The sequence below is a fragment of the Strix uralensis genome, chromosome 20 (assembly GCF_047716275.1).
Source record: "Strix uralensis isolate ZFMK-TIS-50842 chromosome 20, bStrUra1, whole genome shotgun sequence".
Taxonomy (NCBI): Eukaryota; Metazoa; Chordata; class Aves; order Strigiformes; family Strigidae; genus Strix; species Strix uralensis.
Window position 1 is genome coordinate 12,431,539 of NC_133991.1, and position 18,214 is coordinate 12,449,752.

The 18,214-nt window shown below is 50.9% G+C and overlaps 1 protein-coding gene across 26 annotated transcripts in view; it reads right to left on the reverse strand.

Annotated features, from left to right (window-relative positions):
• The window catches only part of MSI2 (musashi RNA binding protein 2), a 255,858-nt gene that overhangs the window by 35,864 nt on the left and 201,780 nt on the right, over window positions 1-18,214 (reverse strand). For 25 of the 26 annotated variants that reach the window (XR_012631757.1, XR_012631754.1, XR_012631755.1 and 22 more), the window contains exons 9-10: window positions 14,512-14,626; window positions 7,047-7,121 (exon numbers count right to left, since the gene is read on the reverse strand). Coding sequence is in view for 21 of the 26 variants with exons in the window: in XM_074890669.1 (XP_074746770.1) it covers window positions 7,047-7,121; window positions 14,512-14,626 (190 nt within the window). In the remaining 5 variants the exon portion in view is untranslated. Of the gene's footprint in view, window positions 1-2,423; window positions 4,013-7,046; window positions 7,122-14,511; window positions 14,627-18,214 lie in introns of those variants that run through there. The other variant, XM_074890674.1, reaches the window with a different exon arrangement.

Sequence of the window (18,214 nt, forward strand, 5' to 3'; positions counted from 1 at the left end):
AGGGGGACTGGCAGCATTTTTACTGGCCACGCTCTACTGCCACTGAAATTGGGGGCAGCTGGACCACCGACTCAGATCAACAGCTTCTCTCTTGAAAACCTCGCCTTAAATTTAACATCCAGGAGACTATTTTAAGGGGTGGGGAGAAATGGGAGGCGAAAAAGAAATTTTATGCAATTCTCTGCAACATTAAAAAAATGCAACTCTTCTCAGAAAAAATATGCCAAAGAGGCAAAGGTGCTTAAGCTCTGCTCGGACTCAGGGAACAGCTCTAGACACCATTTTTTCCTGTGTCAAAACAAAAGCTACTGTCATCTAAGCAGAAGTTGAAGGAGTACCTTCTGGCTGGAAATTTATGGGCTTTGCTATATTAATTTCTCAGTTTGCTGTCTGCAGTTCCAGCTGCTCCTCACTCCAGGGATGCACCTGCAGTGTGAATGGTCCCTCTTCAGCCTGCCCTCCGCCAGCAAAAGAAACCCAAAATCTTAATTTTAAAACAGGTCCAGTCTATAGTCTTTGTTTTCAGTGATGGAGGCTGAAACGGAGAGGTTTGAAGAGTGGTAATTAAGGTGGTTCTAGCAGATTTCAAATGCACTTTCTAAACCATTTTATGCCATGCAGATGCAGTAATGTGTTTTAGGTGAAAAAAAGCATGCAGCGCAGGGATGATTAGGGCAGATTTTAAGCAGTTAAGAAAGGGTTAGACAAAGGAGTGAGAAACATTTCCAGCTTCGTTCCGCATCTCTTACTGTTACAAGGCTTAACTAACTGAATAGACAATTTAAAATATATTTTGTATTTCCTCCTGCTATTTTGCTGCCAGCTGCCAGCAATTTCTCCTTTTTTTCCTAATGTGAAGTTTGATCATTCAAGTATCGTGACCAGACAAACTTTGCTCCCATGACTAAATGTTACACAAGTCTTAGACTCGTGCTTTAAGAGTGTTTTACAGAGTGGACTCCACTTTAAAATCGCTTTACATCACCAGAGGAGGTAGTCAGGCGCTCGTGTACACAGGAGTGTGGCTTGGGGTCGTCGAGGCACCACGCACACCCTGCTGGGAGCCAGACCTTGGCTGCTATCGACTGGCAGAATTACAGCCAAGTCCTTTGTGGGGATTTTTTTATGCTCCTTCTGGTGAACTGATCGTACCAACTCCCGAGTCTCTCCTGACCCCACTCAACGTGGCAAAGCTGCACCTCCAGAGCACGGCCATGGCTCTGCACCACCACACCCTGCCACGGGTGGCACGGTCAGCTCTGCAGTTTGTTGAAGCCAGAAACACGCTCCCCTCCTCCCATCCCCACTGAGCTCCCTGGGAGGGCTCAGTAACCACGAGTGAGACCTGCAGGAGCAACATCACTTCAGCTTCCTAATACTGCCGGGTGACCTGAACAACAGATACAGGAACCTCCTTACCTCACCTCCTTCTCTCAGACACTATGAAAAAAAAAGCCTTAAGCATGTCATTATTATAATAATTACCCTCATCTTTGGTACCATCTCCTTTTCCTGACTCAGAAAATAACTGTTAGACCTACTCGGCGAGCATCACAAATAACTTTTACACAAGAATACCTTCCTGCCCAGTGCTGATGGCTGGCAAGTGAACAGTTTGTGACTGGTATCAGGAAAGAAACTAGATTAAGCTCTACAGATTAACAGAAAGTTGGTTTTAAATGCTGTCATAATAATGAAAAACACCAGTTCAGACTTTGAACGGATCTTGCGTAGCATTTTCACAGCACCAGGCACTGCAGGAACGTGACCCAAGGCTGAGCTTTGCAGACTGGAGAACTGTTATTAGTAAGCAAGTGTATTTCCCTGTGCTCTGAAAAGTTTGTGAAAATATTTGTTCTTCCCACCTCTCCCCATATACAAAGGTTTTAATAAGCGTTGACAAACGTACAAGCAAACAAACCCTTAATTAAAAAAAAAAAAAAATTAAATTCCTGAGCTGAAGGCTTCTAAGTAACTTTGACAATCCCCAAACATCCAGGTAACGATGGGAGAAATTAAAACTGAGATCACACAGTGATGGCAACGTCCCCGCCCTGCAGGCACGGCCAGCGGAACCCTCCCAGCGCGGGGCTGCGGCTGCCGGCCCGGCCAGGCCCCCTCACAGCCACAGGAGGTACCTGCTCGTCCTTCCATTCCCAAAGAGCAGAAACGTTCCTGCACGGTAGTGCTGGAGGGTTTGCAACACGGGTTTCTAATTTGGGTTTGATGCTTAAACCCACCCGGGCCACTGGCACGGACCGCACTGACCACAGCGCCGGGAACACCGCGATTTTAACACGGAGTCACTCCTCCAGCCCCAATTACGAGTGCTTTGTCATCTTTTGGGGGTTTAATTTTTTGCTGTAAACACACCTCGTATGTAACCGTTCATCTGCAGATTCTTCAAACACTGGGTCACACACTTTGAGTGATGGTTGTTTTATTCTTTTATTAAATTGTCATTGGTACTGGTTATTTGGTGCGTCCAAACCAAAATATTAAAACTGCAAGCTAAGAGAGCAGCAACACAGCATATCCGTTGTAAACAATTTATTATTATTTTCTACCTCAGTTACTTACAGGAAAAAAGTCATAAAAAAGAAAAAAAGAAAAGCACAGATGGACTATTTACAAAAAATGAGAAAATTCACAATAGCCGAAATGTTTGCAAATCATGCACACTAAGACAAGTTCACAAAAGCAAAGCAATTCATAGCAAAAAAACCCAAACAAAATAATAAGAAGCCATACAGATTAAAAAAAGCTATTGCCTGCAGAAAAGTAAAAAGAAAACTAACCAATTATTACATCAAGCATCTTTAATGAAATGAACAGCATAGCCGTGTATTGTAGAGCCTTTGACACTGACATTTTAAACAAGTGGATTAACAAACATTAAAATGCATTACAGTTCTACTGTAAGCATGCAGTTTACTTCTCACAAACTTATAAAATGGGTAGAAACACTTAAAGAAAAACTGAATTTAAATACGATGCTTGTTTTCTACCCAAAAGTCCAGAATCTGGTCTTGTTAGAAATAAAGCCAATGGATGGAGGCATTACCCATTACATGGGTTTGCAGCTCTTCTGTGGTTTAGGTGGAGATTAAGAGGCGCAATACAGCTTAAGCTAGCAGGGGGAGAAGCTTGTCCCTCTTGCCAAAATTGCAGTAATTAGCCCATGATTTGCAAGCAAAGTCTGGAAGTAGAAGCGACTGCAGGGAGAATGCGAGAGCATCGCAGGCTGCGAGACGAGGGGGGGGTTAGTGGCTGGGATTGCTGCGGGACGTGCAAAAACTGTCGAAGCCCTTTTTTTGGGGGCTTCCAGCCACGGCCCTGGCGCGATTACGGCAGCTCTAGAAAGAGCCACTAACCCAAAGTGAACAAAACGGGAGCAAACACGTGTGGGTCCGCTGCGCCCAGAGCCGCCGGCGCCGCAGGGTCGCACTTGCGGACACAGGGCGGTCGCTGTGAATAATTAAACCCTGTGTTGCTAATGATCCTAGTGACAGGAGCTGCTAGTCTCGCTCCACCCTAATTAGGATCTGTGCTACTGCTGAACATCTCTACGGTAAAAAGCGCCAATATCTCTTTGGGGCTGCTTGTGAGACCCAATCATCGTTTTTTGCTTCCTTGATAAGATTATTTCTAAAAAGTTTGTGAGAAGTCATGCCTTTGTAACGCCCCTAACCCCAATCCTTGTGAGTTACATTCCAAGTGGGCATTAAAAACTCATAACAAAGCAGAGGAAAAAAAAAGAAAAAAAGCAAACTCAAAGCAGTGAGGATATGGAGCCTTTAAAAAAATAAAAATAAAATAAAAAGTCCAGTCAATCAAACCAGCCAGTAAGAGCAGCAATTTTTCAGTGGACATTGATATTAAACATGGACCACCCAGGCTTTTTCTGTCTCTCTCTCTCTCTCATTAGCACTGTAGTAAACCCCGATTAATTTGTTATGCATCTTTAAGAACTAGTTGATAAAAATTATGTCTTGTGAAATCGGCAAATAGTCTGCAAAGTGAAATAAGAACAGAAATTAATAGATTAAACTGAAAAGATAAGTCCCAGAAATTAAAAAAAAAAAAAAGAAGACACAGAAAGGGAGTGATTGCAATTAAAAAAAAAAAAAAAAGGCTATGTACTGAATTATAAAGGCCTAGAGGAAAAAAATAACATGATGGGAAAAGATAGAGAAGTCACCAAAGTGATTGCGTGTGTCTCGCCCGCGGGGCGAGGGCCCGTCCCGGGGACCCCAGCACAGAAATGGAAATGCAAAGAGGTGGATCGTGACACTTGCAGCCTCATTTCACTCGGACCCCAGTAAATACCATCAGGACAGTTCAGTTCAGATGGGTGTCCCTTTTTTTTTTTTTTTGGTGGTAATTACCCCTGGGACCACCCCGGCGCCAGCCCGCCCTGCCCGGCTCCCCCACAGCAGTGCCCGGGCAGGGGCGCAGGTTTCCGACAGCACCCTACTGCAGTAGAAAGCACCACTGGGCCTCCTCCCTCACAGCCCGCAGGAACGGAGCTGTAGAGCTCCAGTGTTCTATTTCGATGTATATTTACACATCCACAGCGGGGCCGGGAGGCAGACAGAGCTCTCGGACACGCTGCCTGGGATGCTCCTGCAGAAACGGCCGAGCATTTTCCTTCTCAAACCGTGACACTGAGCATTTGGGCACGACAACTTCTTAAAAAAGCAGACTTTGGGTTTCTCTCCATCGGGTTCACACACGCTCCTATCTCAGGCTCCAAACCACGGGCCCCAGGGGCACTTCTGCAAGCGCCAAAACACGCGAAGGGAAGGGTTGGGGGGTTCGGGCTCTCGTGAGGAGGAGGATTATGGGCTGGAACCGTGCTTACGGCTACTCGTCCCGTGGCACTAAACGCCTTTCCCCACGGCTGGTCGCTCAGGCTGCCTACTCGATTCCTTCCCAGGGGTGTCTGGAGGAGGAGCAAGTGCTGGGCGAGCCCTGTGCTGCAGAGAGGGGCGAAAGGAAGGAGAGCCCCGCAGGCAGCCGAAACACGGCCCGGCCCCGTGGCACACGCTTCCACCGCTGCTCCCGCCACGGGAGCCAGCAGCGACGCTGCCACGTCCCCGTCCTCCCGAAACACTCCCTCGCACCTCGCGGCACAGGGCTCTCTGCACCCACCACTCCTCCCTCCTCACGCCCTGTGCCGCTCTGACAGGTCGTTTCTAGAGACCACAACTCCAAGTCATCTGAGAAAAAACGCCTAACAACTCTATTAACAGTCCTGGTTGCCATTAAGGAATAAATTATCTGAGGGGGAGTGGAGCAAACACCATGGGCAGAGATTTAAGGTGACGGAGAATCTGAGCATCTCCCCTTTGCTGCCCTGCTCCCAAAGGTGCTCTGCTCTTTAGTGGTGACAATCTGCTTTGATTCTCTGCGTATTCAATCTCTGTAAGAGACTGAAAATAACTAGGAAGGCCTGTTTTGGAAAACCAGGCCCTTAATAAAAATATATATAATGAGGGCTAGAGTCAAACAGTACCTCTGCTGTCAGCAGGCAGACACATTCATTTTAGACATGTTTATAATTAAAGTCATCTAAGCTCTGCTGATTTTCATCATTTAACTTATCAAAGGTGTCTCTCATTTAGCTGTCTTCATACCAATCAGCTGGTACAAGGAATCATGAGGACCCGGGAGGAAAGTGTGAGACAACATGCAAACGCCTTCTGAAGGCTCCTCCCTGTACCCCAGTACCGGCCGCGCCACCTGCGGGGGCAGCTGCCTTGTCACCCCCAGCAGCCGCGTCACCCGCCACTGCCGACCCTCGCTGCCCGGCACGCCACCCCGCTCTCAGCCCCGACACCCTGGCTCGGCTCGGGAAGAGGCAGATGAGCTTTAAGCAGAGCCCTAGCATTTGTGAATTGAAATTGAAAAGAAAACCATCCTCGCAGCGCCGTTTCCCTTGTGTTATCAGTCCCGCAAAAACCAGCTGCACCGAAACCACCGTCCCAAGGACGCTGTTGGCCTCACGGCTGTTGATAACACGTACGCTTCCAATGCCACGTTCCACCCCAGTGACCTAGTGCCGAACCCACTATCTTTGCCCCAGCGTGCCGCAGGCAGAGCCGTGCATCCCTCCGCGTCCTCACCTGCCCTAAAGGACCTTCCCGTGAGGGTGTCTGGTTTTCCTGCCCCGAGGAGCTGCTGCCCTCCCGCACCCGCCGCTGCTCACTCGGTTTCTTGGTGGGACCTCTCGGGCGTGACCCCCACGACGAGCACGCTCGTGGATTTAACGCCCAGCACACCGGGGTTTCCTCGCCGCGGGGTCCGGGTGGGCTTCAGCTGTTAGTGAGGCATAAACACAGCAGCGTCGCTTTGCCTGACAGAGCTGCCTGGGAAACCCCAGGGTGAAAGGGAAGGGAACTCTCTGTGCTCTGTGGTTTCAGCCCCACCTGCGGACGTGCTGGAACGGGAAAGGGCTCTTCCCCATCCCCGCCGTGCCCCACAGCCAGCCCCCGCGCCGCGCAGCCGGCAGCCACGCCAAGGAAAGGGGGAAACCAAACCGAAGCCGAACCGAAGCATCAACGCATGGCTACAAACTATTTCTGTGAAGGACACCAGCGACAGCGATAAAGAACACAGGAAGGTTGGACTTTTCGCTCCAAGACTGCACTTGTCATGAATATGCACTTACCGCAGGGTACAGGGGAACGTGTGTGCGAGGCGGCGTGCGTGTGTGTGTGTGTGTATCTCTAGAATATATAGGAAAGGAAAAACCCATCAAAGGGAGGGTAAGAGCTCTTAAATTATCTCTGTTGCTTTATGTTTTAATTTTAAAAGTTTGTTTTCAAATAACCAGTACCAATTTACACGTTAGTAAAAATGTATTTAAAATCTGTATATAGAAATATCTATTTTAAAATGGTAAAAAAATTTGTTGTTGTGTGAGATGCTCCCTGCAGACTTGCCTGTCTCAGCTTGCAGCTACGGATTTAAAAAAAAAGGAAAAGAAAAATAAAGAAGGAAAGAGGGGAAAAAAAGTAAATCTGCAAATGAAATGTACGTACCTGGGAACTGATAGCTGTAACTTGGGGCAAATCCAGGATATCCTCGGCCATATGTTGCAACAAAATTCGGGTAACCTTGATCACAGAAACGTAAAAAAGAGAGAGAGAGAGAGAGAGAAAAGTTTCAAGATTAATAAAGGCTTTTTGTTTTTAAACACAATGCAAAATGACATAGAGGATGGGTGACACTTGATTTTACCAAAGGTACTAAAAAATAAGATCTATTCCGCTTGTGCAAAACTGCAGGAAGGTTTCATTATTATCTTGGATAGAAACATCTAGAGCTGGGCAGCTTTCCTGCTCCCTTGCCTGCCTGGCTTTGTGCAGAAGACCTGTCACTCAGGTAATTAACATGCACTTTGGTAGCTGAAGTCCAAGGACTGTGCATACTTGTTAGCTGGAAGAGTAAATGCCAAATGCTAAGGCTAAACACATAACACAGGTTTGCTCTGACATTTGGAGAGCTTACAATGAATGTACTTTGCTTCAGAGCTATTGACAGTTGGAGATTAAGGTAGTAGTAATTCTTTATCCCGGGAGTGTGAAGGACAACAGTTAACACATCAAAGAGTTAGAGGCAGCAACAGCAATGAGCCAGAGAGTCAAAGAGCTTTTAATTTTTCAGGAAAGTAAAGCCCAGCTATGAGAACTGCTTCCTAAAGCAATTCCTGAGCAAGCATCCAACCTCAGGCAGCTTTTGAAGTTTTATTATGAGAAAAATACCACTCGAGACCATGTTGCTAATAAAGATGCCTAAATAAACACATGAAGCGGCCACTCTGCCGGCTCTCCCGCGGCGCTGGCAGCGAAAGGCCGTGTCGGCGAGAGGGCAGAGCCCTGCGAGGGCGGCGGGTGCCAGAGGTGCCCCCGCCCGGCTGTCGGCCCCGCGGGCGCTCGGCCCAGGGTGGCCTCACGGGCAGCAAGGTCTGACACGCGGGCAGAGGAAGGGGGTTCCCGGAAGGTTTGCTGCGTGCTGGAGGTCACACCAGTCCCTAAAGGTGCACGGGCTGGCAGCAGCCAAGGGGTCACACACCGTGACCCCCCCCGTGTTTTAACTCAGGCAAACCAGCCCCTCTGGTCCCACCGCGGCTGTTTGCTACGGCCGATGCCACAAGCTGTCCTGTACACTAAGGAGATTTCCTCAAATTGTAACCTCACTTCCAATCCTCAGCACTTCCTTGCTCCGTTTTCCTAAAAACAGGAACCACCCTTTGCAATTCCAGTGCAATAAACGCTGCGTTACGCTCCCGCTGACTGTCGGTGTCAGCCCAGACCCCTCCAGACCAAGAAACCATCATGAAAAGTTTGCTCTCACTCCATCTGAAGTCAGTGGAAATCTGGGCGGTGATGAAGCAGCAGCTGGGCCGGAGCCCCAGAACACGTTTAGCAGCCAAAGGGTTCTTCTGGGGGGGTCTCCTGCTTTTATTTATTCTTTAATACACTCACATATCGTACGGCTATTTTTCTGCGGCAGCAAGTCCCTCTATTTCTGATGAGATTTATATATACACATATAATGTACTATTAATCATAATCTAAAACTGGAAGATAAAAATGCTTGGATGAATTTTGATTACAGGATTAAGCAGTGCCAGGGGAAAGCAGCCCTGCGATCCCCGGACAGCGCGCTGCGGCTTTCAGCGGTATGTACACACCGCTTAGCCCTTGCGTATTTATTTCACAGCTCAACAGCTGGATTCCCTTAGAAATTAATCACCTCTGTCATTAAATCAGATCTTTCAGAGTTAAGCTTTACAAACCATTTTTCCTTTTTTTTTAAAAAAAACCAACAATATTGATAAATGGATTGTTTGCTAAGTAAGTAACGCCATTAACAGCGCTGCGAGCTCCACCATGAAAAACCGCTCCGCGGCATCTGACCGCAGCCCCTCTCCTCGCCAAGTGGAAAAAATTAACTTTTATTCCGATTCCAAGGACTCCGAAGCAGATCTGTCGGCTCGCGACTGCCGGGTCCGCAGGGGACCGATGTGCCGGCAGCGCCTGAGCTCTGCCTGGGGAGCGGGGGCTGCCGGTGCGGTGCCTGCAGCCCTGGCCAGTCCGGCCCGGTGGTGGCTGGCAGCTGCCCGCGGTGGTTTTGGAGCTGGCGATGCGGTGCGGGATGCCATCTCTTCCACTTGGATGCTCTGCGGGGCCGGGGATGCTCCGTCGTGGTGTGTTTGCCTCCGAAGCCAGGGCAGCGCGGCGCTCTGCGGCAGCCCCGCTCTCCTCGGCCGAGCCCGGCCGTGCCTGGCGGCAGCGGCACCACCAGAGCTGCCTGGGGGGCTCTCGCCTGCACCGCCAGCGCTCCACGCTCTCTAGGTCAGGCAGATGAAATCATAAATTTATAATACAACATTACTTCAATTTTCCTCTTCATTTACCGCTGCAGTGCCCAGCTCTGCTCTAACGAGTCAAAGCCCGATCCGCGCAGGGGAAATTGCCTGGCTGAATATCAATAGCGCATTAACACCGTGCCCATGTGGATGCTTCATCAAGCCAAATTATGGCCATGCTGACCTACCCACCATTTCCATTAGATGCCATTCGCATCCTGCACTGGGCACCGAGCGGTTTATTTGCTTCAGTAGTCCTGGGGAATGATCAGTCTCTCTAATTATCCCTTGTTGCTAAACCAAAACTCCAAGTTTTGCCTGGATTGCCTCCTCCGAAGCGAGACCCTCCTGTCCGTGGAAGCAGAACTCAAACCAATAGCCCAAAGTGCTTTCGCAGCACCGCCTCCACCCAGCGCCTGTCTTGGCCATCGAGGGCGGCAGGTCCGACACACCCACCCCGCAGGCCGGGTGAACTGCCAGCCCCTGCAGAGCCCCATCTCGCAGCGGAGCAGATCCTGCCCGGCGCTGGACGCGGTGCTGGTGTGTCTCTGGGCAGGGCTGGCGTGTGAGGCGAGAGCGATGGCTGCTGGCAGCACCACGCTGCCCACCTGACGGCCACGCTCTTGGTAGAGGCAACACCCGATGCGGCCACGGAGCCTGTTACCACCACGAGTACGTGAACAGCCACGCGGTGCAGGGATGGTCTCCCAGGGGAAGGCAAAGGCTCTGCTTCCAGCACGAAAAAACTGCAAACAGGTAACACTGACCTTTGACTTCCAGCGTACCCGAGGGTGTCACAGCATCTCTAGTGCTAAAGCCCATCCTGGTGGGCCCGTGGTAAAGCCCAACATTGCAGGCACCCTACGGAAGGGGAAACTGGTCAAGCTGCTCCCTCCTGTCCTGAGCAGGGGAACCGTGGCCCTGGAGACTCAGCAGCTTGCACAAGGTCACTGGAAAGGCAGGAGGCCCGAGCTGGCCTCCCGACTCCCCTCTGTGCACCAGCACCTCCAGAGGGAGAAAGGGTTTCTCTGCTCCCAGTGGGGAAGTGCCCACAGCCCTTGAACCAGGCTATGGAATTGTCCTTTCATTTTTAAACTTGGTGATCTGAGATGGACAAAGCTCATGTGTAATATGTGGGAACTCGGAGCACACTGGGGCCTGGGGACCTCTGCAAAATTAATCCCAATGCTCCAGTGAATGCAAGAAAATTATTGTCTCCCAGTGCTGCTCAGAGCAAGGAATGCCAGGTCCTTTGCAAGGAAAGGCATGGTCCTTCTGCCGAAGCACAGCCCCATGCTGCAACAAAAATGCTCAGGGTCTTAAAAGAAACGTGCTGTGACCTTGACGTAGGCACCTGTGGCATGAGGGAATGCAAACCAGAAATCATCTCCTACAGACACGGGGGGTGGTCACGTACCAGGGAGCAGAAAAACATCTGCTGTAGAAGCTTCTCCCTGGGTCCAACAGTGTTGAGCTGTCTCCTACTTCAAGGGAATGGAGGAGCTCAGCGAACGCCAGTCGTGATGGCTACGGCGGGTGCTGCTGCGGGAGCCCGCGGGGGCCGGGGAGCTGTGCCAGCCTCCTGGGAAGCCTGCGCTGACGAAGGGCTCCCCTTCCCGGATCCTGCCTCAGAGGCAGCTGCTACTCTATTAAACAGAGCCTGATGGAAAAAAGGAATGACTTTCTTTGAAGGGCACAAGCTTCTTTCATGCATGAGTTCAGCCCACCTAGACTGAACGTGTGCAGGAATGCAGAGCCCGGCTCTGCCTCGCGCGGGGACAGGAGCGGCCTGTCAGAGACCTTCTGAAGCCCGGTGCTCTTATCAGGCAGCATTTCAGCAGTCTGGGGGTGTAAGCCGTGTGGGCCGAGCGCTCCTGTCTCTGGAGGGCAGGTTTGCAGGTTACAAAGAGCCCAACTTGACTATTAAACACCATCGCCAGAAGACGTGAGCGCTGCGGGCCCCCAGCTCACATCAAGCCGCGCAGCCGCTACCTCCCGCTGGGACCAGCCACGTCCCAGGTGCCCCAAGTTGCTCCTCAGTTGCATTCTTCTTTTTTCTCTTTCTTTTCCAAGTTTTCAGGTACAGACTCGAGTGCCCTGGGACAAGGCGGTGACACCCACTCGCCCTTGGGTGACGGGGCTCCTGGTTTGCCCGCCAGGACTGGGTGATGGAGGGGAAGCTCCTGGGTGCGTGACAAAGCTTCTCGGCCACCCAACTGCTCCCACGCCGCTGCAGACGTGTGCGATGGCTGCGAGGGGGGACACGGTGCCCGCTCACGAGCACCCATGGGGTGGGGGAGCAGCTCTTCCCGCCAGGTGGGCTGCCGGGGAGGGAGAGAGCACCAGAACTGGAACCACTCCGGCCCGCTCTTTATGCAGAGTGACTAATTAATGTTGCTGATCTCCCCCGAGCCTGAGTGAGTCCCATCAGCAGACTGAGCCCCAGACAGCCCAGAAGCAATCCTGGCAAAAGGCTCAGCCTGCCCACACTCTCGGAGTCAAAAAATCCTTTCGGAAGAACACTTTAATTTTGTTCCAATCAACCAAATCAGCACAGAAGCGGCTGCCTATGCACCTTTAGACCCCGGCTGCTGCAGGCTCCTCGGGGAGGCTGTGATTAATGAAAAAGACCAACTTCCTTAATAGCTTTGGAGGGAGTCGCTCCTCACTCTTTCCTTTGGGTTGTCTTGTGCGTTCGTTCCTCCGATTCCCTCCTCTGCCCATGAACGGCATCTGGAGAAGGTGACCTTGAACAAGGACTTCTGGAAACAGGTATAAAATTCCTTCAAAAGCAGCCCCAACCGCTCTGTTTCAGTTCAGCCAGGCATCTGAAAGAAGGAACGGGGTAGGGCTGACACGGGCCTCCTGGGATCTCAGCAAAACGCTCGGCTACTGCAGACGCTGCCTCCGGCGGCACGTTACTCCGTGCGCCTCGTCGTTTGATGGGTTAATTAAGCCCCTCTCCCTGCGGGGACGGGGCCCCATCACGAGTGAGCAGCTGCTGGGGTTTGGGAAGGAGAGGTTTGGGCTCCCTGCTGAGCTGCTGCCCATCGACCCCCTTCCCAGCCTTGAAGCCAACACTTCCAGGCAGCCTTTGAAAACGGGGATTTATAACGGCCAGACAGACAGCTTCGCTCTCATGTGTTGCAATTTCCTTGTTTAGCACTTAATTATTTAACGCGGTGCCACTGTAGGAAGCAGGAACTTGGAAGATGAAAAAAACATCTAGAGCAGATAATGAAGCATCTGGCCTTCAAGATGAATCAATCATTAATTCTGAGCAAGTCACCCTGATTTGAAATCTAATCAGAGCACGTTGTGAGAGCGGCCGGAGCAGAGCCGGTCGGGACGACCAACCCACCCCACCGCTGCCGGACGGGGATTTGCCAACAGGCGCCTGTGGCCCTTGTTCTGTGCAGAAGCAGATCCGCTCGCCGAGGGCCTTCTTCCCTTAACTTCTTATGGCTTGAAACCATCTTTTTACAGAGAAGCAGCCCCGGTGGGAACGATTCACACTACACCTGAAGGCTGAATTGTCCCTCCAGGTCACTGGGGTGGACCCCGGCTCCGTTCACTCCTTGCCCGGCTGCGAGAAGGGTTGAGGTAATTCTGCCCGTGGTGAGCAGGAGAGAGATGCTGCCCTGGGTCTTTTTGCCTACGCAGGGTGAGCTGGGCTCTCTCCTCCAGCAGCCAGGAGAAGGAGGGAGGCACCACCTCCACCACCCCAAACCTCAGGCACCGCAAGCAGAAAAGAAAGAGAAACAACAGAAATAAAGTACACATGCTCAAGCACGCTGGGAATATACAAGTAACGAAATCACAGACTGACTAGAACAAGATAAATATTTTAACCATAAAATGTAATTTCCAAACACTATGGGGCAGGGTGGTGGTGGAGTGTGGGGACAGAAAAATAGATGATCAGCTGAAATAACCGCATTACACATCCCAGAAATGGATTGTTCCAGCCGCACGAACAGAAGTACTATTAATTCAGAGATAAAGCAAACATGGCAGGGAAGTTTTCCCTCTCAAATCAAGCAGTGCCTGAAGTCAGACATCTCAGCGCAACAGCCTGATACTCGTAGGAACCGAGTCCTCTGACCCAACACCCACTCCCGCCGCCCTGGGGCCCTCTGGCATCTCAGACAGCACATGGTCCTGCCTGGCAGAGCTCGGGACAGCCCAGCACCAGCTTTCACACTGGTTTTTGTGCTCAGTTTCTGGGAGCATCTAAACCCAGGACAGAAAATTTAAAGCATCCCAGACAGGCCACGTACCAGGTACGCTAGCCCGGGGGACACCTTGAGATGCCCTCTCGGCCATGCACGCTTTATGGACACAGGAGGTGACAACTGAGGGGAAGTCCAGGGATACAAAGGGAGCAGAAAGTTGAGAATGTATGGGTTTTTACAAAAATACATTGGTAATGGATTAGCAGCATTTTGGCTTAGTAAATCTGAGGACAGAGTATCAAGAGGTTGTCACGTTACATAGAAAGAAGAACTATCTAGGCAGAAACAAATGAGAACCAATTATAACTAAATAGACCTCATGCACAAATAGAATTTTGCCATTAAATATCATTTATCCCATTTAATTAGTATTTTCTGGACACAATACTCTGGACTAAAATACCATTCCATCTCCTTGAAACTTGTAATTATTGTTGCGACCTATACTGTTACGCATCTCCCTGCTTTCTCCATCTTGCATGCCATTTAAGAACCGGCAAGATTTTCAATTATCTATGCTGAACTGTCAAAGATACCTTTAAAAGAAGGGGAATAATGTGTGACTCAATTCCTCTAAAAAAGGGGAGAGATCATTTTTAGTCAGAATGAACACACAGCATCTTTCATCATTCTATTTTTTGCGAGTAAGAGTAAAACAGGCTATTTAAAACATCCATTTAAATGCAAATTTTTATATTCCAGGAAGGGGTGTGTTGGGGGGGAGTTAATCATTTACCACAGACAGGATTATTTTCCCCACTCCACCCTTGTTAAAGTTTTAGACTCGCACCCACACAGGTGCAGGGATTTGCTCACCCCTACGGCTTAAGCGTTCAGAAATGAGGGAGACACGGGAGCCGCTGGCTCCAGGAGATGTGTGGTGGCTCCGGCACTTACCCAACATTCCCATCCCTAGCATAAAAGCGTCCATGGTATACGGTAATCCACGTGCCCTTCCTCTCGTCCCTGGTGGAAACATCACTTCTTTAGGTTGTGCTTTCTTACATTCTACCTATTGAGCAGAAACATGTACAAATGAGATGCAAATGAATTCCATGTAAATGTCAAATGCAGAACTGATCTACTTAAGGGGGGGAGTTTTATTTTTAGCACTTGCCTCCCCACACCGCCTCCCCCTCAAAGGTGAACTTTAAGAATAGCGTAAACGGATTTAAAAGAGCAAACATGTATGTCTCTTTAAACACACACAGCAAAACCCCACTGGAAAGGTGACAGAAATGCTGATTTAAGAAGTTGCCGTGTTCCTGAAAGGAAAACCTGTGCTGCGTTCCCTCGCAATGGTACTCGCGGGCGTGGAATGAATGGAGGGAGGTCTCCAGCACGGCTCTATTGCAATCGATAACAGAAAATGACTCTCGGTGATCATTACAAAAAGCTCCTTTTAAAATAGGAATAAAGAATCAATATTTCTACCCAGCAGAAAATTTCTGTAAACCCTATTAATAAACGATCTGCATTCTTTCACTTCCAGTTACTCCTGCTGCCTTCTGAAGTTGCTTAATGCCACTTGAACCCCACCGCAAGTCTCTGCCAACACCCTGTGAGAGGTGGTGACCCAGCCCAGCTGGTGGCAGGACGTCCAGGACCCCCAGCCTCACCGCCGGGTGCTAGTCCCCAGCCTCTTTTTGGGTAGGAAAAGAGAGAAATAAAGCACTTTTCCACATTTTCTAGCTCCGGCACTGCTGACTTGACTGTCCCCGCGCGGGCTCCCCTTGGCACTGGCCCTCCGAGCCGATTTGGAGCTCACCAGAGTTCTCCCAACCCTTTTCTATGACTCTACATCTTAGTCCGTGCTCTGAGCAAAAGGACAATGTGCAGAGACGCAGCGCAGCCCTGCGCGGGGTGCGGGGGACCCCCGAGCTGAGCCGCTGTCTGCCCCACCTGTACGGTCTGCACGATGCGAATTGCTGGTCTAAGAGTAAAGGTCTCAGGCTGAATGTAGAGGTTTGAGCTATATGCCTCTAACTTTGCTACTCGACCAGTTCCTCGTCCTCTTTGCACATCTGCAGACCCCCCAGCCCTTGCCTGGCCAGTCCAGCGCAGGAGTGCCGCAGGCTGGGCCCGTGCTCCCGGCAGACACGGTGGCCCCGGTGCCCTCGGCCCGGCCATGGCACCACCAGCAGCCTGCGGGCAGGGGCTGGGCAACAGGGCTGCTGGTCGTGGACATCGAGGAGGGTCAGCTCTGAGCAGGGTCGTGTCTCCAGCATCGCCTCCACCCCTCGCACCACCAGGCGAAGGCGGGCGTGCGCCCCGCGCCCCGCGCACGACTACCCCTGGCAAAGTAGGATACCGCGGCTAAACACCTCGGTGCCTAATAGCCCGATCAGTGACTGCGTGTTCATTGTCTTATGAAAACCAACCGCCTGTTCCTAGGCAACCCGATCAGCGCAAATTTCAGGTTTATACAATTTTCATTTAGGTAACATAAAGGTTAACTGACTGTAATGGGAGTATTTTAAACAAAACCACCTACTCCTCCCCTTTCGGCTGCAAACCTCCACAGACCGTATTTACTTTGCTTGCTTGCAACACTTCCCGAAGCTACAATGCTCAGACGCTGCCAACGCTGTCAAAACACGCATTTCTTGCAAACAAGCTGCCCCAACCCAGTGGAATTTGGAGCGAAATTCTTCTGGAGTTCAACTTTTGCTACTTTTCTGCCAAGAAGCGTTTGGGTCTGTGCAGGAGGCAGCAGGAGAAGGGCAGAGAGAGCCCAGGGATGGCTGGAGCGGGGACGTGTGTGTGCACAGCCCGGACACGGTGTTGCAGAGACCCGCTCTCCAGACACCCTGAAACTTGGGCACAGCCCCAACAGGGCCAGCGATTCCCTCGGTCTCCTCTTCAGTGCTGTCGGGGCAGCAAGTCCTCCGGGAGAGACACATCCCATGGAGAGCTGCGGCGAGGGCCGGTGTGTCCTCCAGCCAGGGCCACCACCCTCCACCCCCCCCGGTCCCTCACACACCCACAAACACCCTCCCGCACACATGTGCAGGCGTGGGATGGTGCAGCCACGCTCCTGAGTGCGCGATGGAGAGCCCCACGGTGCCCCACGGGGTTCCCGGGCCCTGATATTAAGACAAAAAGAGAGAGAAAAGGAAGCAGAAAACTTCCCATCAATGAATCCTTGATGAGCCTTGATGGAGGGGTTTCAGCCTAACTGGGCTGTGCGCTCCCCCAAAACCTGGCTGTCCCTGGAAAGCCCCACAGCCCAAAGCCATCAGCCTGCTGCGACCCCCCCATCTCCACCAACCTCCCCCGAGAGCCCGGGCACACGGCGAGCTCACAACGCCGAGCACCAGCACCAGCCTCCCTCCCCGCCCGCCAGCACAAGAGCTCTGCAATCCCCTCTCCAACTGTCCTTTGCTTATTTTTAATCAGAGGGGCATCAAACGGGAGTCTGCCAGTCTAATTTCTCCAGCCCAGTGACGGGGTGTGAGCACCAGAAGTGTGTCATTTCATTTCGCCACCACATTTTTCGGGTTTGCCTCCACTCCAAATGTCACGGTGGCATTGGTTACACCTCGCGGCCGCTTGCGCTGCGAACAGTCAGGATGATAAAAACAATCTAGCCTGGCTCGATGGACAATTAACAGGAAAATGAAGTTTGGATTAGCACCGTTAGAAACAATAACCCAGTAATTAGCTTTTGCAACCACAAAACAGCCTACCGCTGCTCTCTGAAAGACTAGCGTAATTTATGATTTTCACAGCACACGAGGATATAAAGGGAATGGCAGCGAGCTGCAAGGAAGTTTTAACTGGGATTTAAAGGGGAAGAAAAAGTCACCAGTAGGAAAGAAAAATAATTCCTAAGCCTTTGTAAACAAATATACCCCATATCAAGGGCAAAAATATCCTCCTCTATCCAGCAGAGACTCTTCCCCCTGGGAGGGACGACACAGGACCAGGAGCCCTGGCCCCGCTCTGCCATCCCTCGGGAAGAGGCTGTGTGACCCCAGCCTCGGGTGGATTTTTACACTCCCCATTCAGCCATGTCAGGCCTTGAGGTGCTCTGCAGAAGCTGCCACGCACCACCCCGTCGGCAAATGGGGAAAATGCAGCAACAGGAGGTGAAGCACCACATTAGCAGACCGGCAACGGGCTTGGACGGTGCCTCTTCACCAACACAGGCAGCAAAAGCAGAAAAAAAAGAGGCCAGGCTGCTTTTCTGCAAGAAGCCAGCCCTCTCCTTCATGGGGAATGGGATGGAGATGGCCGTAACCATCCCGCAGCCACGGTTACTGTGAGGGTCAAGCCCTGGAGGCAGCAGAGACGTCACACACGTGACGGCAAAGCGGGACGGGCAGGGGGGCTTCTCCGAGAGGGAACGCATCTGGATTTACGAGTCGGTGCTCAGCTCTGTACCGAATCACCCCCAAGAGCCCGCCTGATGCGGGTACTTTGTACATAAATTTGGATCTCACACAAACTTTCAGTTCAGCATTTCTCTACATCTTAATAATTTCCAGATTTTTTCCACCTCCCCTGTATGAGGGATGTGCTTCACTTTCAGCAGCCTAACAAAGAAAGTTTTAACTCTAAGGCTGAAAAAAAAAAAGAGGCAAGGAAACTAAATTTC